This window comes from Aulonocara sp. 'chitande type north' Nkhata Bay, linkage group LG20 (assembly GCF_057382095.1).
Source record: "Aulonocara sp. 'chitande type north' Nkhata Bay isolate Kocher_YH1m ecotype deep benthic linkage group LG20, A_spYH_male_GT1.1, whole genome shotgun sequence".
NCBI classification, from domain to species: domain Eukaryota; kingdom Metazoa; phylum Chordata; class Actinopteri; order Cichliformes; family Cichlidae; genus Aulonocara; species Aulonocara sp. 'chitande type north' Nkhata Bay.
In genome coordinates this window covers 34851242-34875199 of record NC_141363.1, presented here as the reverse complement: position 1 = coordinate 34875199, position 23958 = coordinate 34851242, and the positions used below count along the sequence as shown (strand labels likewise).

Sequence of the window (23958 nt, the reverse complement as noted above, 5' to 3'; positions counted from 1 at the left end):
TCGTGGACTTTATATGTGATGAACCAGAGATGCAGTAACATGAAAGACTTTACAAGATATACCCATGGAGCCCTGCTAAACTTGTTGTTACAAGTACTGTAGAGCAATACAGAAAACTCTATTGCTAATACTGTAATCCAGTGGCAGTGTAATTGTGTTTTTGCATATACAAATGAATATACACTCACTGCCCACTTTGCTAGGGGCACCTAACTCATTTGCATAAACATCTAATCGACCAACCACAAGGCAGCAACTCAGTGCATTTAGGCATGTAGACATGGCCGGGACCACTTGCTGAAGTTTAAACCAAGATTCAGAATGGGGAAGAAAGGTGATTAAAGTGACTTTGGACATGGCGTGTCTTGTAGATGGATGATTCAGAGTATTTCAGAAAATGCTGATCTACTGGATTTTTCCCTTACCATCTCTAAGGTTGACAGAGAATACCAAAAAAGAGAAACTATCCTGTGAGCAGGAGACCACAGTGGGTGCCATACCAGTTAACTAAGAACTGGAAACTGAGGCTCCAATTTTCACAATGTTGCCTGGCTTGATAAGTATTGATTTCTGCTCCAACATTTGAATGGTAGGGTCAGAAATTGGCATAGACAACATTAACACATCGATCTACTCTGCTCTGTATCCATGTTCAGGTAAAGGTGTGGTGGAACTTTGGGCCCCTCAGTACCAGTTGAAATTCCTTTTAATGCCACAGCCTATATAATTGTCATTGCTGACCATGTCCATCCCTTTGTAACCACAGTGTACCCATCTCTAATGAATGTATCCAGCAGGGTAAGATGTCATGTCACAAAAATCATCTCAAACTGGTTTCTTGAACATAAATGGGAAATTTCCATAATAGATGTCCAGCTGAAAATTAGCAGCAAATGTGTGATGCCATCATATGTGGACCAATATGGACCAACATCTCCAAGAAATATTTACAACATTCCTTGAATGTCCTTGTTGAATCTATGCTATGAAAAATTAGGGCTGGTATGACCCATGGGTCAGAATATAGTTCTAGCAAACTGTATCTAATAAAGTGACTTGTGAGTGTCTAATCTATCCATGAATAATATTACATTAATATATTACATGAATACTTAAAATATAAATAGTGCCTTCAGAAAGGGTTCCAATCCAGTTCTAGTAAGGTAAACCTAATAAAGTGACATGTGAGTTGCAATCTTAGATTTTGTCCACACTGTGTCTTTGCTGGTAAATAACACGCAAGGCAACTATCAGTATCCTCACTGTAATCCTATTAAAACTTGGCCAAAATGAGCCCATTATGACTATAGGAGCCCTGAGTCCATTTCAGCAGGGGTGAATTACCATAAAGTAGCAAGAGTTCAGGAACAAAGCTGCACATTATCTCTAATTGAAAGAACTCCACCATCTCAGCTCAGCTTTCCAACTACAGTGCTGTTCTGTCTGATGGATCTAATAAAATACAATGCTCCTTATTCTCTTAATGTTCCAGTCCACATTTTCAGCTGAAATCCAGCCTAGAGAGTCAGAGGTCAGCTGTGACTCAGTGCTAGCTGAGCCAGTATTCTCTTCGTCCAGTGTCTTCAAGTGTGTTTATCATGAATTCGAGATTTGCGTGATGCCTTTGAACAATTACCCTTTAAACGATATCCTCAATATCTAACGCAACTTGGCTCAAACCTAAAATAGCTCATTGGGATTCAGATGAAAGAGTCACTCAGCATGAAGCACAAAAGTACAAAATTAGAGCACACCCATACATGCAACTTATCACAAAGGGATAGTCTGTGAAAGAAATACTATTTTGCATGAGGGTCAGTTCTGCAAAATTTAAGGGTCTGTCTAGTATGAAAGGCTTTGCATGTATGTAGCTTCTTGTATAAACAATCACATTATGAAGGCTTATAGGGCTATGAAGCAGCATGGGATGCACAGCTAGTATGAGGCCAAGCACTTCACCCAGACAGAAGCCATAATGTCACAGATGGTAGGAGCCTCGGTGGGGGTTGAATGATTTCACTGGGGTCAGAGTAATTCAGATTGCTTTGTATCTTTTAGGGCCCTGGTCGTCTGGTGGCCAATGACATCCAAGCACCCTTTACTGTCCTTTCTCTTTGTATCTTTTCAAAGTGCTTTACTGTATTCAATACTTAATTTGCCGCCCCACTGATCCTGACTGTTGCCCCAGGCTGCAGTCACATGACCCTGGGACCAGTTTTCTTTTCATTTGTAGAAGCCATTTTGAAAGTAGATGTTATGATGTTTCTGGGGTTTAAAGCCATGCGCTGCATTTGAATTCAAGTCTGGATGGATCTATAATTTTGCTGCACACACACAGATATACTTTGGCCACTATTGGACAGCTGTGTGAAAGGCTATAGAGGCAAAGCGTCAGCGCAGAGGGAAAACAGACCTGGCTCTTTGGCTGCAGATTGTTAATTAATTGCTACTCAGGCTGCCCTGTTGTTGTGCAGCTGCGTGACTTTAGCTTACTCTCCTTAGGTTGTTTTTTCGGAGATCTGACCTGGTTGCTAATAAGCCCTTACTAAACACAGTCGCCGTGCTTGCAGTTGGCTTATCTGCAGCCTGGGGTTTCCCATCGCTGGAGAGGATGTCACAATGGTCAAAATGTCATGCACATGACCTCAGATAGGGGCACAGAATTTCTTAGTCATGTTTCTTAGTGATGTTTTTTTTTTTTTTTATGTTTGCACGAGGACACACTGATTGTATCATTAGGATTTGACAGGTGCAGGGTAATAATAGTGATACGCCTGGAGACGTATTGGACTGTTTCTAAGTGACTCATATTTTCCTCTAATGATGATGAAGACAACATATGATGTGGTAAACCATTAGTGTGCCTTGAGTATTTTTTGTTAAATATCACCTACTAATCTTATTTATTTTACAGCATAAAACACATGCAGTTCGTGCTCTTAAATATGATGCAAAGCACACTCCTAAAGCTTGGAGCTTAGGTTAGGACACCAAATGCAACAAGATGCATATTAATTTCTGCAACTAAAGGATTGAAGTAGTTATTTAATGCATTTGAAAAGATGAATGCATTTAAAAAAGTCTTTAATTTGTTTACTAATGAAAGAAACAACCTTTGGCATTTCCAGTGATTGTTAGTTAAATTAAAACCACCTGCCTTCACCTTTATTTTATCCCACCTTTTACTGAAAGACAAATATTTAACCTTTGCGTACCACTTACAAGTGCTGTGCTTGTACTTGGCGTTAATATACCAAGTCTGTTTGCATGGGAAAGCTAAATATGCTTGATCTCAATCCAACTCTGAGCAGTGTGTTTCGTGATAAGGGAAGGATCATGCCCATAGCTGTGCTGCTGTGTGCCGTGCAGCTGAGCCATTTTGTTTTAACTAATTCTGATGACTCAAACTCTAACGAAATGAGACGCACATTGAAAGATGGAGCTTAAACCTCCCACAGAGTTCCAGTAGTCATGGTTTATATTAAATATATATTGGATGGAAAGGCTATTTATACCATCCAGGGTGGGCTTTCCTGGCCCTAACTGCTGCTGTTTCAGGGCCTGTTCAACTCTCAAACACTTAAACACATTTAGATCTGGAAGCTGCCCAGTACAAATACTGTCTGATCTACTGGTCACTGTACATTTCCGCTGAAGCAGATGGAGCTTAAGTGTGTTGCTCAAGGGCCTTTCAGTGATGATAATGAGCAAGGGGCAAGTGTTACTGTTACTTATCTTCGGGGTTTAATCTGTTGGTTCAGGGACTGAACTTCCCAGTCTGACTCCTAGTTTTCTTGCTTAGAACCACTGCACAAGTGTGAAAATGTTGCGTTAATATGTTACATATATGCACTGTAGTGATTTATGATGGTAGATTACAGCAGATCTTTGTAGTTATCAGCTGCACTTCGACATGGCTCTTAGTAGTGTCAGCCTGGTGGGTAGTATACTACTTTGGTGCTGGCAGAAACATCTTGTAGCTCACATCGAGTGAGAAAACAGGAGATAGAAAGGTTAGGATGCCAATTATCAGTTCATTTCTTAAAAATTAAAAAATACATGAAAGGTGGATCCTTGAAAGGAGACAGATAAAAAAAAAGTTAGGCCAGGCTTATTTGAGCTGTTGTGGAGGCCTACACAAGCATACCCATAATATGTCAGCAACTCTTCCTGCCTACAGACTGCTGTGGAAAGAAACCCTGCAGCGAGAGCAGAAAGAAGAGGAGGCGTAACAGTTCCAACAACTATTTGATAGATTACTCTGAGGCTTGGTACAAATGTTTATCCTCCTTAATGGAAGAATCTTAATGACTTTGTGGATCCTTTGACTTTTCATTTACCAGTAAGATAAAGTTTTCACTTACCCAGTTAAAGTCTCCAAAATACACAAAATATTGTGCAGATATTCATCATTCCAGATGATGTATTATAATTACTTAGCTTTACTTCTAGTGCCACTTGAGGATTCACATTGGTGGCTTTGCATTTTTATTAAACAAAAATTAATTGTAACGACTTAGAAGACTTATTTATCTTCTGTAACTTTTTGGTTTTAGACTAAATACCTGCAAAACCGTCATACGTGATACCAATCACCCTGAGCACATGTTAGCCTGCTAGCGAATGTCTGCGAATGTCATAGCTGCTAGCATGACAGCATACTGATGCAGCTATTAGCATGGCTGGTAACTCTTAGTCTTGTTTTTGTATGCTTAATTCCCCATTAAGAAATGTTCCTTTATTTAGATAGCGAGGCATTGTGGATCATTATTGTTGCAAGTTATTTCAGGATATGCATATTTAGATCTAGTCAGAGAAAAGGAACAAGCACCTTGCAAGGTCAATTTGCTTGGATGTCTGATATGACCTGTTTTTTATTCAGAAGATTAAGTTTTCTACCCCTGAGACTGTGTGTATTTGGTATTTAGTGCAGCCTCCACAAGGAGATATTTTTCTCAAATCTTAGTTTTGTTAAAAGGCATTGTCTGGTGTTTGCTGGCATTCTTTAAAATAAAAATGGTTTATTTATCTGATTTTATTGGAGCGAGTAGTAAGGGCTTAGCTAGCTGTAAAACAGGGCTAATGTCTGTCATAAAACAAGTCTGTGTCCCCTATGTTCGTCCTCAGTGTGGAGGAGATAAAATTCTTGTACACATAACCATGAAAAGTAATTTGATTGGTCTGGCTTGATCAAATGTGAGGGACAAAAAGGAAAAACTGCCCATAAACCTCAGATGTAAGTGGATATCTTTAACAGCGCTACAATATCTACTGTAATGCATAATACAGTGGAGAGTGGAGACAGTGAGGCTTGTGATTGCTGTTTCATTGAACAGCCCACTCATTTTTAAATGTGTGATGGATGAAAGCATTCCTCAGTAATTTTCTCAATAACTGGCAATGTTTGTGTAATTGTTCAATTCCCCATCTATGTATATATTCACAAGATGTTCATCACTGGTAACATCAGTCTGCGTAACAGCAGCACAAGTTATTTTACATAATATATTTTGGGATGTATAAAGTGGTCCTGGCCCCTGAATAATATAAGCTTATCCTTTCCGCTGTCAGCCTCAATTTGAATAATTTATATGTAGCAATAAATAGAAGCAGAATCTCTGGCACCATCCTGGAGAATTGGCACTTGAGAAGTAGGAAATTCCTTCTTTTTCCCCATATCACCATGACTTTAATGAAATCAGCAGCAGAAATCTGCTCTTGTTATGCTTGTCTTCTCGTTCTGCTTTCTGAATCAAGGTCTTGCCCAATCACTCATCGCTCTGTCGGCAGGCTGATTTCAGCTGCACTTGTCACTCTGTGATTTCTGGAACAGATAAGAGCTCTGATTGAACATTTGTTTGGCCTCTGGAAACACCACAGGAGAATGGCTAGTAGTAGTTCATTTTGTTTCTGTGTGTGGTTAAACATCTCTCCTGGTCAGGCACAGCTGGCGCACGTATGGAAGCAACATCAGACTAGAAATAGCGTTAGTGCCTTGATCAAGTAAAGTCTTTGCAAATCAGAATTTTATGAAATAGGTTAAAATGGATCTCTTATGATTTTACTGTCATGTATACTTCTACAGCAGCAAATGCCTTTAGTACCCATGACCAGAGTTTCACATAATAAAGTCAACCTATGTACAAATAATGGTTGGGAGCCAAAGATTCAGGCTCATCTACACACTTTGTTTTAGTTTTTGTCTACTCTTAGCTCTTCATGATGTAATAAAGTTTGCATATCCCTTATACAGTAATATAAGGCAAACAAATGCTGTGAGCAATAAACGGCCCTGTTAGCCACAGGTCAAATACTTCATTTGTGAGGGGCAGCCAATTAAAAGATACAGTGGCTTGTTTCAGACAGTGGATGAACTGGCTGACTGCAAGATAAATAAAGAGAATGTCTAAAAAAATTGAGTTGGAAATAGCACAAAAGCAAAAAAATAAAAATAAAATAAAAATTCCATACTATTCACCTAATGGTTGTTAAGTTATATAATTGTTGGTGAGCTCGTCATGAACAAAGTTGAAATGAAATCACAGAGCCTTACCCAAGGTTCTCTGGGAACCCAAAGATCTCCTTTCTCAGCTTATATTAGAGGAAGCCTATCCCAGCTACCATAGAGCGAGAGGGGTATATCCTGGACAGGTCGCCAATCGGACACGGGGCCCTCTCCAGACATTTGAAAAGAAAAGTCAGATTTAAAATATTCACTTTGGCATATGTTACACAAACACAGAAACACACACACAGACAAACATGCACACAGATCAGCTTCTCATTTCCCCAGTTGAAACATCTTAAGTCTATATACATGCAAATATTGTTCATTTCAGAGGTTTAACTTCTGGACACCAGACACTCTCTACTCACTGTGTGCACTCAGGAGATTTCAAGTTTCGCATTTGATTTGTCAGCATTGCATAGTATATCAAAACTGGCTTCTAAGCGACTGTCACAAAACTATTTTGTAAATATAATTTTCTCCTTCTGGTTGGATTCAGCAGATGGATTTTAAAGCAGCCTCTGCACATACTACTACATATATATTTAACTGGAGGCATGAGAGAGAGAGAGTTTGGAGCTAAATTGATCTCAGTGATACTTCAGCAGACGTAATAACATTTTTTTTGCTTTTTTATAGGTATATTTCCTCAAAATAATCAGTAGCGTTGGGACTTACCAAGTATTAGAAATGTAAAAACCAAGATCCAACTGGTCCAACTTAATGCTACATAGAAGTTTATAAGTTCAAGTTCTGTGAATGAATCTTTTGTTTCTGTCATGACCTGTATTTAATTTGGTGATTTACATTTTTGGGGCTCAGTGGCTAACAAACACATTTTTATATGTCACAAAAGGGAGTAAATATCAAAACCATGAATCGAATACATCAGCTATCCCTCTCCTATACCTTTTGTATCATTTACACCAGTGGTCCCCAACCAGGCTGCAAGAGTTGAGGCCCAGGTGTGAAATTTATGGTTTTCAGGGTTTTTATTGTTTTTTATCGTCATTTTTTAATCGTTTTTATCGTTAACTCAGTTTCCCTGGGTCTTTTCCAGTGTGTTATGAATTAATCTTCCTTTTTTGGTACTGGTTTTATTTTGTTGTATTTATCCGCGACACCATATTGTCGGACATAAACCGGTCCGTAGCACAAAAATGGTTGGGAACCGCTGATTTAGACGACTTTCATAAGACAGCTCCATCCATATATCCATTTTATCTTTTAAGTCAAACAAAGTATTTCACTGTTTTAGCCTTTCTGATTGTTTTCTGGTAAATTAATGCTTTATTATAACTTGTGTGTTTTTGCATTTATTCATGTAGTTTTTTCTTTCAAACATCTTCAAAAAATGTGAAAATCAGCCAAATGACTCCACCCTTTAATGTCAAACTGTTAATACCCACCTGTGAATGTTGGCAGTGTAGTGACACACAGGTGGAATATATTATGCTGGTTGAGAACAAGTCATGAATGGTCTGGTCTCCCTACTAATAAACCCCTCCCCTTTTTTTTCACGGACAGTACGTGCAGCCTAAATGAAGTGGAACTTGTTCAGGCATCAGACAACGCCCATGGTCGCTGCTAAGCCAACGGGAGCCAGTGCCTTGACTGTGACTCCAGCGCCGGTCGCGTTAGTCTCGGCAGACAACTCCACCGAACCAGTGAGCAAGAATGATGCCTTTGACGAGATCAAAAACAAGTTCCTGAATGAAATCGACAAGATCCCACGTGAGTGCCACGCAAGCCCCAATCATCCGATCAGCCATCAGTTCCCATTGATACAACTCTAAGCAATGAATTTGGAATTAGATTTTCTCTTTTTGCTGCAGGCATTTGCAGGCCTTTAATGTCTTTATTCAGTATTGATCACTGGCTGCTCTTCCTAATGGCAGAGAAATCAAATTTTCACTAGATCTAATTGCTAACCTACCACCTTTTACTAAATATATTTGGCTCAGGACGTGACAGGAGGCTTAATGATTGGTCGGTCAAATGTCACAGTATTTACTTGTAGCTTTTCTGTGTGGGTTCATCTGTACACTGGTCTGTATATGCTCCTCAGTGCCATCATGGGCCATCATTGCCATCGCTGTGGTCGCCGCTTTACTCATTCTAACATGCTGCTTCTGCATCGTCAAGAAGTGCTGTTTCAAAAAGAAGAAGAACAAGAAGGGCAAGAAGGGGAAGGGTGACATGGGAATGAAGAACCTGAAAGGTGGAGAGGTATGTTCTGCCTCAGGAGGACGTTTCCTGCCTGATATAATTTATAATTGTACTGAATATAAAGCAAAGCTAACAACAAATGTCTTTAACCTATATATGACTATAATAATAGGCCTATTATATAAAGGCTTAGGGGTGTTGTGTTTGGCATTGTAATAAAATAATAACAAAAAGCATTTTTCCATATTTTACTCAAGTAGCTTTAAAAATAATTTAGCCTGTTTGAATTGTGTTGGATTTTAGGCTAGATGAAAACAGAGATTCTTTACAATTTTGATGTTTTCTAACCCAGTTTTTCTCCACAGTTGTTAATTACATTCTTTATCCACCATGGTTAATGTTTTTTAATTTATTTGTTTCTCTTTCTTTTTTTCATTTAATGTATTTGTCATTAATGTTATTGTTGCTCTTTCTCTCACTTATGCTTTGGGACTTGAGTGGAAAATGACAAGACTTTAACATACAGAACAGCCATTGTTTTTCTCCTCGTCCTGAAAGAGTAATTATTTAAATTACTAGTTAGTACAATGGTGTTGTTTTGGGCCTATAATTATTATTTTTTCCACAAACATGATTGATAATTTGATGAGGTGCAGTAACATATCTAAAATTGATGTTATTTTAAAACTCCAATGGACTTGCTGCACAAGATATGATTGTGCTAATGAGGGGGCTTCTCCGTCTGTCATTTTCCTCAGTCCCTACAGTGTAGCTAACTACATTTGCTGTGATTACCCTTCTTTGGTGTCTGCTGTGAGTTCAATCTCTTCCTTTGTCTCTGCTCTCCTCCTTCCTGCTTTGTGTCTTATGTGTGCTCCGTGTATCTTGACTGTGGTGGACTTCTCTGCCTACGGTAGGTCTGATAGCACGCGGCACCCCTCTCTGGCCACTCTGTGTAAGCACAGACCAGGGCAGGGTGGGAGCGGTGGTGGGAGTGGGGTTGGGCTGGGCTGGGCTTGGAGGGGTTGGATTGCAGTGATGATGACAATGAGTGCTATGGCTTCCTTAGTTTTTGCAAGCTTAGGTGCTGTGGGTGCTTGAGGACTCCATGGGAGCGATTAAGCTGCTTCGCAAAACCCACTGAACTGATATGCCGCACTAAATGCTATGTCTTGTATATCCAGAGATTGCAATTTTGGCATAAAAAACAACAAAAAACAGAACAGACATCTGTTTAAGTTGTCTATGGTTTGAAATGAACATGAAACTCATCCTATGGTTGAGCCTTTGAATGATGAGTGCACTGAGCAGCTCACTAGAGATCACTAACATGCATGTGCAAGGGGTAAGCTGGATATTTGTCAAATATTAGCTGAAACTTTACCTCACTGAGAGCTTGGAGCATGTTTCCACTATTAGAGGCCTCTATTGTGTATCACGACCAAAAATACTGATGTCTTACAAATAATTCCTCTTCAAAGATTTGCTAACTTAGCTATAAAATAAATATGGTGTACCCCAGGTTGTGCAAACATGCTCCGAGTTCCACAGCAGATAAAGATGTTTGTACCCCTTGACAAAGACCAGCATATGCCCTTGCAGTAGGTACCATTGAATGGCCACAACTTGACTTGAGAGTAACTTTCCTGGATGACCCATGCTGCTGACATACTAGGTGACAGTCATTGATCCCCTCTCTCTCCCCGAAGCACTTGGGTGCCATTGAAGAGAAATGGTGGGCCAGAATGTTTGCCCACATCTTCAGTCAAATGCAAAAGCCTGATTTTAGTCGATCCAAACCTAATGCCGCACGAGTCAACCGGCTGCTTTAGTACACATTCTGCTTAATAAAAACTCAGTACTGAGCTTACATTTCAACCCATGGAGTTGAAAGGGCATTCATTCAGACGTACCATTTCTTTATCTTTGAACCCCCTCTGAAAGTTCGAGAGGAACTGCTAATTCTCAGCATGATCCCTCAGTGGATGTGTACATTTCACTCGAGACATTAATATAGATTTTTGGGGGCCTCGACGTTTAAATGAAACATCAACGCATAACCTTTACCACACTTAAGACATCACAAGATAAACCATTTACATTTACCATCAGAAATAATCTTGGATCCTGCATTGTGTGGCCTGGCATGCTTGAATGAAAAGCATTTACAACAATAAAGATACAGAATGCCACGTAGGACACTGTGTGAGAATGTGAGTGTATTTGGTTGTGCGTGTGTGTGTGTGTGTGTGTGTGTGTGTGTGTGTGTGTGTGTGTGTGTGTGTGTGTGTGCGTGTGTGTGGGAGATGGGTGAGTGGGGGTGTGAAGCATGCATGTAAGTCTGCATGTTCAACAGCATTTTCGGGCCGTTCTAGGTAAAATAAAATAAAAAACTCTAGAGCCAGGGTATGGAGTGTAATATTTTGAGGGAAAAATACTCTAAGTACGAGATTATGTCCATAATGTACAAAAAGATTTATTTTTTGGGTTAAAAACCCTCCACTTAGCTTCAGTTTGCAAGGTTGGGTCAATGCTCCTGCTCCTTCCGTACGTGCTGGCTGCAGTAGAGAAAATTAAATGAATTTTAGCGTCCGGATTAGAAACTTTTTAGATTAGAAATTTTGTCTCATAATCACAATAATATGATGTCTACACATATGTGGCGTGGTGAGGTCGCTCCAGCCTTGGAGAGCAGGGCGATGTGGTTCCCTGACAGGAACATTTTTTCCTGTTTAACATAAAAATTGAATCAACTTTACGACTTATAGTGCTGTGCAAAAGTCTTGAGCCACCTTTTTTTGAAAGTTGGGAAATAGGTGCATTGAGCTATTTTCAAACATCCATGATTCAGAAATTTCACAGTTTGATTCTTAAGAACTTGACTTTCAGATACGGTTGATCTGCGCTAGACTGTTTTTTTAGGCCTGCCACGTCTTCTTTTGTTCTCCACTTGTCCAGTTTCGTCACATTTCTAAAGGTCATACCACATACCATCCATCCATCCATTCTCTTCCACTTATCCTTGTCAGGGTCGCGGGGGGGCTTTAGCCTATCCCAGCTGTCTTAGGGCGAGAGGGAGGGTACACGCTGGACAGGTCGTCAGTTTGCCACAGGCATAATGCTACATACCATCCTGATATATTCCAAGTTTTTGGATAATAGCTTTTTGGGTATAACCTGTTGGTGCAAAATGCTATTTTATGCCTATGAAACTGTTATGTTTTTTGTAGACTCAACTTAAGAAATAGATGTTGCAACTTCCTCCTTGTAACAAAGTCCCTAAAGATACAAGACAAAATTGGTTCTTTGTTAAGTTGTCTGTTATGTGTAGACACAACACTGGTTCATTCCTTGTGTTAAGTGTATTTCTTATGCTTAAATGATTCATACTTCAGTGTTAAATAGCTTAATAAACAAAAAAGAAAACAGTCCTCTGAAAATGATCAGGTTTAAAGACTGGACTGGCAGCAATTATCCAAAGAAAAACTTTGCAAGGCTCTCAGAATGCCTGGGAAATTATTGCTCAAGACCACTTTAAAGATTACAAGAAACACTGACTCCTTGGAAGTAAAATATAAAGAAATGAGGGATGGCTCAAGTGTTTTGCACAGTTCTACAAATCACAGAATTTTCTCCCAATTCTCAAGTTATCATGTACCCCTTAGAATGGTCCTAACATGCCGCTGTATGCATCTAAGGACGTGCGTGCGTGTGGGTATGGTGGGGTTCAGTATGCTGTGCAGCGAGTGTGCGCGGTAGTGCATTATCTGTGTGGATGCCCTGTTCCTTTTCCAGATCAGTAAGTAGCTGGATCTCACGAAGACGTCAGTGTTTTTTCAGGAGGGGAGCCGTAGAAAAGGAGGCCACGCTGAGAGATTACCCAGTATCTTATAGCAAAATGAAAGTTTACTTTAAGATTCATATCTTAGCAAATTGCTCTTGCTAGATTAGTCGTGACCGCCTCTAAAGATATGGGACCCTGAAGAGTCACTGGGTGTAATGTAAAAGCAAGATGCACGATAACAGAAGATTTGAATTATCTTCTTCATCATGCCCTGATTATCTCAGGAGCAGTTAAATGTCAGTAAGCTGCTGAATGTTGTTCTGGCGTGTGATTAAGTGGGACAATAATTTGCATCAGCTCGAAAATCTGGACTCTGGAATAAATTATGAAATCTTTCAATCATTCACTTAGTTACAGCAGTCAGCCCAGAGTACAGTAATTGAAGCAAAGTCATAACAACAATATCAATGTAAACACATTAATGGGATTTAAGGTTGTCAGGAGGAGATAGATGCCAGACATTAATATAGTCTGGCTTACAGTAAACTGATTGCCAGACTGCCAATATCACCGCGGTTTGAGCAAGTTTGAGAGCTTTTCAAGAAGTGTCAGTAAGTACTGCGTCAGTGCTTTGATCAAATCACATCTACGCCTGATAGCGCTGTCCTTCACATTCACTCAGTGAGGACACTCAGCCTCTGTTGGAAACACTGTACACGGAGCCAACTAAATAGCAAGGACACCTAGCACTGCAATGCAATAATGCAGCAGCTCTGTAATAAATGTTAACTTGTTTTTGAAAAGCATCCCATGACATCCTTTAACGTGCTTGCTTTTGACATTGGCTCTTCGTTGCTGATACAGCGTTACTCTGTGTGGGATACGCCATCACAATTTTTCAGACTTTTTAAACAACTTAACATGACTCATTTGAAATGAGTCATGTTTGGGATTTGTGCAGCTACCTGTGTGATGCTGTTCCTTCAAAGTAAAAGTCCTCTTCCCCGCTCTGTTTCTGTTTTTTTGTCCACTCCTTGTAATATCACTATTACTGGTAGCTACACAAGTGAGTCATATTAATTTGAGATTTTACAGTGACTTTAAGAAGTGAAATTGAGACCTTCCAAGGGTTTAGCAGAGCTGTTGTACTAGATTGCATTGCAATGTAAGTTGTTCCTGTTTTTTTCGTTCACTCCTTTTCTATTTGCTTTTATTCTGTTGTTTCTCTCCTTAATCTCAATCTCTCTCTGCCCCTCTTTCTCAGTCTTTTACGTAACATACACTTCTATTGAAACAACACTTGTACAACAGTTTGTAGTTCCCTGCCTTTGATTTATGCAGATTTAAAAGACTCGTAGCGCTCATGAAAACAAAAAAAAAAGAAAAACAGCAAATGGTGTCACCCAAGAAATAGTGAAATCAAGTCAGGTTGCAACCGTGGTCATCGATGAGCAGATTGCACTAGTAACACGGGGGTAAGTGGCAGGTAGGTGCTGTGACTAACCCGACTGCTGATACCCAAGGTTTGGTGTTCAGCACAGATGGCTCCGCTGAACCGTCATCTCACTCCTTTTTCTGCCACCGTCCCCCCTTCTGTCATTGCAGAAACCGCAGGATGACGATGATGAAGAAGATGATGTGGAACCTGGACTGACTGGGGATGAAAAAGAAGAGGAAGTGAAGGAGAAGGAAAAGTTAGGGAAGCTGCAGTACTCAATTGATTATGACTTCCAAGAGAACAAGGCAAGTGCTTGAGTAGTTTATTTGACATTTTCTTGTCAAAATGAACTCAAAGCAGACCCGGTGAGTAGTTACTAATGTGTGAAGCATCACATGCTAAATGTTCTTTTTAGCACATCTTCTGGTGTAGTAGTTCTTAGTTGATTTGCCAAAATAAAAATGAAACCAAAATTGGGTTTTTAGTTTTAGTTCAACCTTTCCTGCCTTAACTGCATAACTTCTTATTCCCTAGTTGACTGTGGGAATCCTGCAAGCCGCTGATCTCCTCTCCATGGACAGCGGTGGCACCTCAGATCCCTACGTGAAAGTCTTTGTCCTCCCAGACAAGAAGAAAAAGTTTGACACAAAGGTTCACAAGAAAACACTGAATCCTGTATTCAATGAGACCTTTACCTTTAAGGTAAGTTACTAGCAAAAGCTAAATGGCCTTTATTAATTACTTAGTAAAACAACATGAATGTCAAGTCATTTGATGTGTGGACAGGTCCTGATAAGAGTCAGCTTCTCCTCTAATTTCCCTCTTCTGTCCTCTAGAGCTGAGCAGGTACTATGTTTCTTATTTCTTTTCAACAGTGATGAAAAACAGCAGACACACTGAAGGTGTCTGACAAGGAGAATATGGTAGAGAATCAAATTAAAGGAGAGGGCCACCTCTGGTGCACTTTGCGTGCTGACACAGCTCTGTGAAAACAACTCAGCTTTACTTTGTCAAAGTCAGGGACAGGCAGCTGTGCTGAAGCAGCATGTTATGAAGCTAGACAATTCTGAGCTCCAGGCCAGGGGCAACAGCCAATACTGGTCTGATCTAGATTTATCTGATCTTTATACATCAAGTATCTTTTGTCATAAACCGTTAGAAATGTGTGCTCATTGCTACCGGTTGAATTAAACTTAAATTAGTAAAATAGGTAAATGGGTTGTTATCTTTCAGATACCATTCCAAGAGATGGGAGGAAAGACTCTGGTAATGTCCGTTTATGACTTTGATCGCTTCTCTAAGCATGACGTCATTGGAGAGATTAAAATACCCATGAACACCCTTGACTTGGCAAAGCCAATTGAGGAGTGGAGAGACCTGGACAGTGCAGATCAAGAAGAGGTAAGAAGAGTGTTACTACCTCTATCACACTGCTGATATCACTCTTTAAAAACCTGCTGTATGTCCACACAGGTGCCTCTTTAAAAGGCTATTCTAAGAAAGCTCTTTAATAAAAGTCCACTTTAAGCATAAATTAAAACAAAATACTTTTTTCCCTCTGGGATTCTTGTGCAGCTCATTCAAGAGTTTGGTCTTTCCCTTTTTGTTCTCCTTCAACCAGTATAGCATAGCTACAATTTCATTTCTGTATTTCTTCCTATGTCTCAGCAGTAATGTATGCTGTGATGCTACAGAGCTTCTTTTCCACTGGAATTATTTCTTGCTGATATGTTATTAACTTTGGATACATCAGCTATATAGATAGTATTAAAAATAAAGTAATGGCAGCAGGAATTATTGTTAATGAATATGCTTACTTAAAATGTTATATAAATGACACCGTTTCTGTATTTGTGCAAAGAAAAAGTTCTGCTTCAGATCTGCTTTAACTTTCTCTCCTCCTGCCTCGTCCTCACAGCCGGAGAAGCTGGGTGACATTTGCATCTCCCTGCGTTATGTCCCCACTGCCGGCAAACTCACCATCTGTATTCTGGAGGCCAAGAACCTCAAGAAAATGGATGTGGGTGGATTGTCAGGTGGGCTCCTCTATATATATATTTATTTATTTATATATACATATATGTACTGTACTAAGCTTAAATATTTTATTCCTTATTAATTTCTTTGGAGCAAAGAGACATTTAGGTGTAGCAAACTGCATTGTGCGGAGGAGAAAGCATGTGAGCACAGCCATTAGGTCGGTTCTGCTCTGCTCACGTGCTGATGCTGCAGTAGTCACCATGCAGCAACCCTCACGTCTTCTGGGTTCAGCGTTGGCCCCATCTGTTGGTGCATTAAAGCAGTGCGACTAAAGCGTGCATGTGCGAGGGATTTCTGTCAGCCTCTATCGTGATTTTCCTCTGTTTTTGTTTTCAGATCCATATGTGAAAATCAACCTTTTGCAGAATGGAAAGAGGCTGAAGAAGAAGAAGACGACAGTGAAAAAGAACACTTTGAATCCTTATTACAATGAGTCATTCAGCTTTGAGATCCCTCTTGAGCAAATGCAGGTAAGGATGCGGAATAGTCCTGTCAAATCTTTAACGTTTAGTAGGTGCAGAAAGAGTAACATTGCCAGGGGCGTAATTTCCAGGGGGGTTAGGGGGGTTATGACCCCCCCAATATTTAGACCCAACCAATGTAACCCCCCCAATAAAATTATGAATTATCTTGCATAAAAAGGCTGTTGATTTTCTTTACTCATTTCAGGTATTACCAGCAAAATAGTTGCATGTTTAATCATCTGGGAATTTACCCAGGGATCTGGGAATTTACCCCACCCCCACCCCGTCAATGTTCAGCACAAAGTTACGCCAATGAACACTGCATCCTGTCAACACATGCTGTTTAACGAGCGTTATATAAATGTTGTCTATCAAGTAATCTGTGATCAAGCATAACACGAACGACTGTGTGGCAGTTATATTTATATGAAATTGTCACTATCCCAAATTGTCTTTTATTTTATGAGAACATGATGTGGTATTTTCCAGTTAAGTGAGTATGTAAATCCACCTGTGTACACAGGCTTTCTAATTTTCAGGTCTTTCATGAAATTTATGATGGTACTTGTAGTTGTGAAGTAGAGTACACAAGAAGTGGGATCGGTGTGATGATTAGTGAGCTTTGGAGGCACTAGACATCTTATATTTCATGTACAGACATAAGAGTGATTTCAATATTCTCATCTAACTTTATTCAAACAATGAAAACCACCACACTAACACCCATTTATTATCACTTATGACCAAAGGGACCACTGACCATGTAAACATATTTTTATCATGTGAAAAAGAAAGTTGTCATGTGACTCTATGATGAAAATGTTCTTTTCATGACTGTCACATGTTGCTGTGTGTTATAAAATAGAAGTTATATGTACTTTAGCACCAAAAACATTGTATATGATGACTTTCTGTGGTGTGTAGGACGCTATACACTAAGCATTGCTCATACTTTGCAGAAAGCATAAACACTCCCCAGGCTTCTGACACCAGTAACCAATTAAAATATCTTTCAGTAACGTCAGATTTCTACAGTCCACTTCAGATTTTGTAAACCTTTCTTCCTGCTCTCCCAGAAAATCCTAGCTGTGATCACAGTGCTGGATTACGACAAGATTGGCAAGAATGATGCCATTGGGAAGATCTTGGTAGGAAGCAAGTCCACAGGGGCTGGGCTGAAACACTGGTCCGACATGCTGGCCAACCCCCGTCGCCCCATTGCCCAGTGGCATCCACTGCAGCCAGAGGAAGAGGTGGATGCCGCTCTCGCAGCCCTGAATGCCAAGAAGTAAACCCACCTACACCATCTCCACACCTACCCACCCATGCATTTCCCATCATTTCCCAGTGTATATTCCAGACAAACACCCCAACTGCACATCTGCTCCCCTCTCCACATTTTTTTCCTTCTCCTCCTTCCTTCCCCACTGCCACCCTTCAAAAGATCCACTGATACCATTTGACATGAAGGGAGTAGTTTAAAAAAAGCATCATGTTATATAAAATCATGCCACTAAAAAAAGAAGATAAGTTACAGGATGGACAGATGCTCCGTTGATTTCCTTTAGATCTATTTTTGTATTGGGGTTGTGGTTCCATTATATTATAAGAATACATAGTAGAATATGAAGAAGGGTAAGAGTGCTATACGGGAATCTGGTCATAGAGGGGATAAAACATACAACATTCACTCATATTGTACTTCTTATCTTTTCCCTTTAGTGACACATGTTGCTTAGAATAGAGCTTAATAATAAAATGCTTTATACTGCCATATGATAGAGAAATAACACAAGCAGGTTCATTCCTTAGGTGTATTGTGCACCATGTTCCACACCTGCCAGTTATCATACTAGATGATTCTGTTAGTTTAAAGTACATTCCTAGAGGTGGGTAGCAAAGTAGGGATAGACACATATCCAGTTACCCACAAACACACTGCCGTTTTGATTAGTTACCCTTCCGCCCATCGTCTCAGGAAAACTGAGAGGAAAGTGAAACTCCATGCCTTTTTTTCTAAACGGGTTATTATTATTCTGATACTCAAGTAGACGAGAAAAATATTCAATTCAAGATCTTTTTGAGTGACCCAAGGCTCACGAGTAGTGTTAGTTTATCCTTAAAGTGGTGTGTCAGGGGAGAGGGAGGGAATAATGGATTTGGAGTAAAAAAGGGTATTTGTGTATATTTTTTTTCCCACCGTGCAAAAAGGCTGCATCTGTCATCGGAACAACAAGCGTGGAAATATCAGAGCAGGTACAACAAAGACTGATTCCAAGCACCAATGACATGATATTTACAAGGTGTCGATTACCGCCTGCAGTCTACCACCTCCCCTCCCAACGCCTCTGATTCTGTATCTCACTTGTTCAGTGCTACTGCCATTAGTCATGGACTTGACACAAGGGTTTTACTTCAAAGGAATCCCTATAACCGTCTTACAGTCATAAAGGAGACAAGCCTTCCAAGTAACAAAATAAGCAATTTTCAACTACCAGGGACGCCTTCCAGTTAGCAGTGTTGTTCTCTTCATTTCTTTCTTTCCCCTGTTTTTTTAATCTCTTTTTCCTTTTATCTCAGTTCCTTTTTTTCTATTTGACTTCAAACATTTTTGTTCCTTAAGCACTTTAAATCAAAATCTTACATTTAAGTACACTTAGAAACCAGAGCTTTAATCATTTACGTTAGTAGTTACTGCTAGCTGTAATAAAGAAAAACAAACAGACAGCAAGACAGTGATTGACTTTTTTTGTTGTTGTTGTTTTTGTTGCTTTTTTTTTTGCCTCAGCTTTTTGCGTATGCGTTTTAATTGTTTGGATATTATATTTCTCACTTGATTGCGAGGGTGTGGTCTGGAAGAAGGCACTGATCCATGTGTATTTTATACACAGCTTACCAAACTGTTGAATATAATTGCACTATCGGGTATTTTTCTGTTCTGTGGTAAAACTGTTCTTTGATCTGTGTAGTTTTTCTGTGATAAAATGTTGTGAGATTGAATTTTTTCTGTGGCACCATGTGGCATGCCAAACGGGTCTCCTCATATAAATGAACCTGATAATAACAGAGAGATCCTTCAGTTTAATGCGTTTCTTAACAGAATGTTTTAGGTCCAGTACAGAGAGCCAAAATGTCGTGTAAAAAAATAATTTAAAGTAAAAAGTCCTGCTGAAAATTAAAAATGCAGATATTTTAAATCCTTTTAGCTTATTTTGTCCAAATCTATAAACTGAACAAGGGCACATCTTAAAAATACTTTTTTTTAAGTTTCTGTGGTCTAAAAACTTCTACAGTCCTGGTCTCCTGCAGCTTGAATCATACATGAGATACCCACAGTCCTCAGCTTGACAAGCCCAACACAGATGTCTAAGAATGATATGATATTGTGCATATTTTGGCTATACAAGTTTGGCTCTCTATATTTGTATATTAATATTCTGTTCAAGAGAAATATTGGGAATGAACAAAGCCCAAACTCATCAGGTCTGAATAAAGCAGAAAAGGCTCCTGATATGTGTAGAGTGTTTGGACCCCAATAAACTTCCTTGCTGAGCTAGCTATGAATAAATTTTTTTTAAAAACATACAAAAAAAAGCAAATCCTGCTGTCTGAAAGCACCAACGGCAAAAGCTACCCATTAACTGTGTGCAATATAAGTCAATGTAAAGTAAATGCGGTCGGCTTTTTAGACATTACCACAGCTTTTTGGGAATTTAATGAATGTTGGAAATCATAGGTTTTTCTTTCAAACTTTGACAGGAGTTGAGTTTTTCACGTCCCATCATTCTTTTCTTCAGTTAACGAAAACAACACTAAAGAAAAGGCAACACGGAAGCAATCAAGCAACCCATTGGTGTGTAGTTTTGCCTATATACATAGTTCATACACGTTGATACTGCATGTTTATACAAAATACTGTACATAAGAGCATGTTTTAGAGACGAAGCAAAAATATCTCGTGTACGTAAATGGGTGTCATTTGTCATTTTAATAACACGACGAAGGGAAAAAAGATGCACTGTATATTTTCTAAAATGAAACAAATGTGTATTTATTTTCCATGAGGGTCACTGGAGAGAATGTCATACAGATATTAGAATAATATTACTAATAAGATCCTTTCCACGCCTGAAATTCTTAAGCAAGTGTGTCGTCCAGTACTGTGTGTGAGTTCATGTAGGATGAAAATGTAGCCGCATGCTTGCTATCTAATTCTGTGTGATCAGAATTTTTATTTTTATTTTTATCTGCCATCTGTTTTGTTTCAGCACCTTTCTGAAGGCCAATATTTGACACATTTCTGAATTTTAATTGCTATTGCTTTTTTTTTTTTATTTCAAAAAATGTATTTAGGGTTTTTAATGTTTGGGAAAGGGGATCTCCAAGTCTAAGATATAAGCAGTTTCTAATAGCAGATTTGACGCAGTGTGATTCTGAAATAACTTATTAGAAAAGGCTGAATAAATGTGCAATTTGTAGGTGGATTGTAGGAGTCAGTTTTCTGCCAGCACTGACCAAGAAAGATGTCTGTTGGATCATATCTTTATAGAAAATACATTTCCTGGGGCCAAAAGACAAATAGTTCCATTCCAGTGAACGCGAATGACTTGGAATCCCTTTTTGTCTCTTCTTTACTTGGAAGTTTTTACTTTTTTCTTCTATTTAAATGACCTGAAATACTTCACGGCTGTGTCTCTTTTGCTGTGTTTATTATACAATACGTGTACATGTATACAAGATAAACGAATAAGATAAAACTAAAGCCATAAAACTCAAGCACTAACTCTTTAGAGCTCAGCTGAGTAGCTAGAGTTTATTTATGAAGAAAAAAATCTGACATGTCTTCATTTTCCTTGGCCAGTGTTTCTCTTTTACATTCCTTTCAGAGGTCTTTGTTCATCAAGAGGGCAAAAATCCATTTAATGTATATGTGAGCATTGAGAACAGTTGTGAGTTTAGTAGAGTGAGTGTGTCTTTTTCTACTTTCGGAGCTGTTGATGTCCTTGTTTCATAGAGGTAGCTGATTTTCCAGTATTGTGATTAGCCTTGTTTTGATAGTATAAATAATAGATATGACATCACAATAGATTCTCAATAATAACGCTAAGAATTATATATATATATATATATGTATATATATATACGAGAGAGTGTTCTATACTTGGGCCGAGTGCAATTTATGAACCAAACTGGGTCACTCTTCTAGTTTCTCTTCTTCCAGTTTAGCAGAGTTTAGAATGTACTGGTGACTACATGTACAATTAATAAGAAGTTACCCTTGTTTTTGTTGTTTTCTTTTTATTTCTTTTCATTTTTTTTATTTGAGCAAACTGCTCAAGCAACAAAAATGAGAGCAAAAGCTGAGAAACTTAATAGTGGAATCCAAGTTTTAAACCTGAATCCCTCCCATAGAACTATGCATAGAGTTATGATTTTCGCAGGCACATGGCAGAAAAAATCATTTTGATGTCATGCACGTAAAATTAAACGAAAGAAATAGTTTCACATTTTGGGAAATGACTTGCCAGTTTGCAGAGAGTTTGAAAAGACGACTGATTCCACAGTCCACACTAAAATATGAAGCTTGTGTTATTTAGTCATCCTGAAATCAGTTGTTGATGGAACAAAAAAACACTCCTCTAGTTTGTTTTATTCCTTTTTTTTCTTTTCTGTCTTTGAACATTTTAAACAGTGGTATTATGTGTTACTTTGTGAGCTTTAGTGGTGCTAGTAGGCATATTTTCTTACTTCGAGTGAGGCAACCTCTTTTTCCAGTCTTTGTGCTGAGCTTTATACTTAAAAAAGCAAAAAAAAAAAACAATGACACAGGGGTGGTGTCAGCCAATCAATAATAGGCAAGAGCATGAGCAAGTTTTCCAAGTGTGGAACTATTCCTTTAAGTTCACCTCAATCCTGCCAGATCTGTCAAACTGCCACACCTGTTCTGGTAACAATCTGCAGTGTGTTGTGTGACGCTACACATTGTCTAATGCAATATAGTTTTTACTCACTGTCCCGTTAACGCTATAGACTGTGACCAAATGATGCACTGAGAATAATTTAAACACAAAATTTCAGCGCATTTCTAAAAATACTGCCACTACCTGATTACGGTTGCCTTCACTCATCACCACTGTTTGAATCTGCAAAGCCACAATAACAGTACACGCAGAGCAGTGACAAACACTTCAGATGATGAGGCAAAGGTGATTACAGGTAAACCTATAGCACACTTTAGAGATATATTTTTGGGTTTTTTTTAGTACCTTTTACTGCTTGGGTCACTGCAGTCGCATGACCGCTGGACAAGTTCTATGGGGGACTGGTAGTTGTGTGTATTTGGGTATGTGGGAAAAAAAGACGAGGTGTATGCCCTTTAGCAGACACGGTGCAAAACCACAGCATTGGATTATACAATATACAGTACAGGTCTGCATGCATGGGACACATTACTCATTCGTAAATGTGCATCTTTGTGCGTTTGACTGTAATGGTCAAACAACAGTCTTAGTTGTGTTTTGAACCTGGAAATGAATCTGTTCTCTTACTGGTTGTGGAACTGTGTAATATCTTTATGCACATCCGCATCTGAAGCTGTGTGCTCTTTCAGCTGTGCAGACAGCTGAAAGAGCACCGGTCACACAGTTGTGGTTTGTTTGTTTTATTCGATTTTTCTGCAAACGCTGGGATTTAAAAAGGGAAACCATCCAAAGTTCAGCAGATCTTTTACCACCTTGTCAAAATGTGTCGAGGAGCCTCTCAGCGGGTAAAAACGCCACTTTGAAACATGATGTCTTGTCTCCTCTATTACTCGCTGTACTTCTCCTTTGTATTCTTGTGCATATGTGTAATCACTTCTTCTGCCATTTAATTTTTTGTGATGTATGCCTTTAATGTAGAATATAGAGATGTGCCACCAAACTCTGTCACATTTGCTTTCTCATTGCGTCTTTGTCTCGTTTACGTGTAACCAACCATGTACCGTCGGTTTCATGATGCTGAATAGGAAGCAAGCTCACTGATTTCTCCACTGAAGCTGCTTTTGCTGGGCGTAAAGAATGCCGGCCTTCATGTTTACAACATGGACATACTGTATACTGCCAAACATGCAGGAGCGTACCAAACTCCCCTCTTGAGCGCTTAGTCCTCCACCCCTCATCCCTGATGCAACTGTATTCTCAAGACTCTTCTTTTCCCTTTTTATTTTCACCTCTTTCTCTTCATCCTCTTTTAAAGCATCAGAGGACAGTCAGGTTGTGTCCTCTAGCCGTGTTTCTTCGTGTCTAGTGTCGTGGTGCGCGTGTTCATGTCAGTACTTGTGCCTACTGTGGATCGCATGCTTTAGCCCTTGACTGGACACAAACGTTGCTCACAAACTCCTCTTGACCCTTATGTGGACAAACGTTGGGGATCCTTATAAAGTTATCAAGGGAACCAAATAACTTATTACAAATTTATCATATGTGTTAACAGTTCTGTAAAAACAAATAGGAAATAAAGGCCTTTTAATTACCATGACTTGTTTGTGTTTAATACCCAGTTCCTCTTCCTCTGT

General features: G+C 39.2%; 1 protein-coding gene across 5 annotated transcripts in view; it reads left to right on the top strand.

Moving 5' to 3' along the window:
* LOC147306100 (synaptotagmin-2-like) overlaps positions 1–23921 on the top strand; it is a 62869-nt gene extending 38948 nt beyond the window's left edge. For 4 of the 5 annotated variants that reach the window (XM_086276829.1, XM_086276828.1, XM_086276827.1 and 1 more), the window contains 8 exons: positions 8036–8242; positions 8577–8737; positions 14067–14204; positions 14434–14601; positions 15133–15300; positions 15818–15935; positions 16276–16409; positions 17480–23921. In XM_086276829.1, the coding sequence (XP_086132955.1) occupies positions 8050–8242; positions 8577–8737; positions 14067–14204; positions 14434–14601; positions 15133–15300; positions 15818–15935; positions 16276–16409; positions 17480–17695 (1296 nt within the window). In that variant the 5' untranslated portion in view covers positions 8036–8049 and the 3' untranslated portion in view covers positions 17696–23921. The remainder of the gene's footprint in view (positions 1–8035; positions 8243–8576; positions 8738–14066; positions 14205–14433; positions 14602–15132; positions 15301–15817; positions 15936–16275; positions 16410–17479) is intronic. The other variant, XM_086276831.1, reaches the window with a different exon arrangement.
* Positions 23922–23958: the final 37 nt, after the last annotated feature.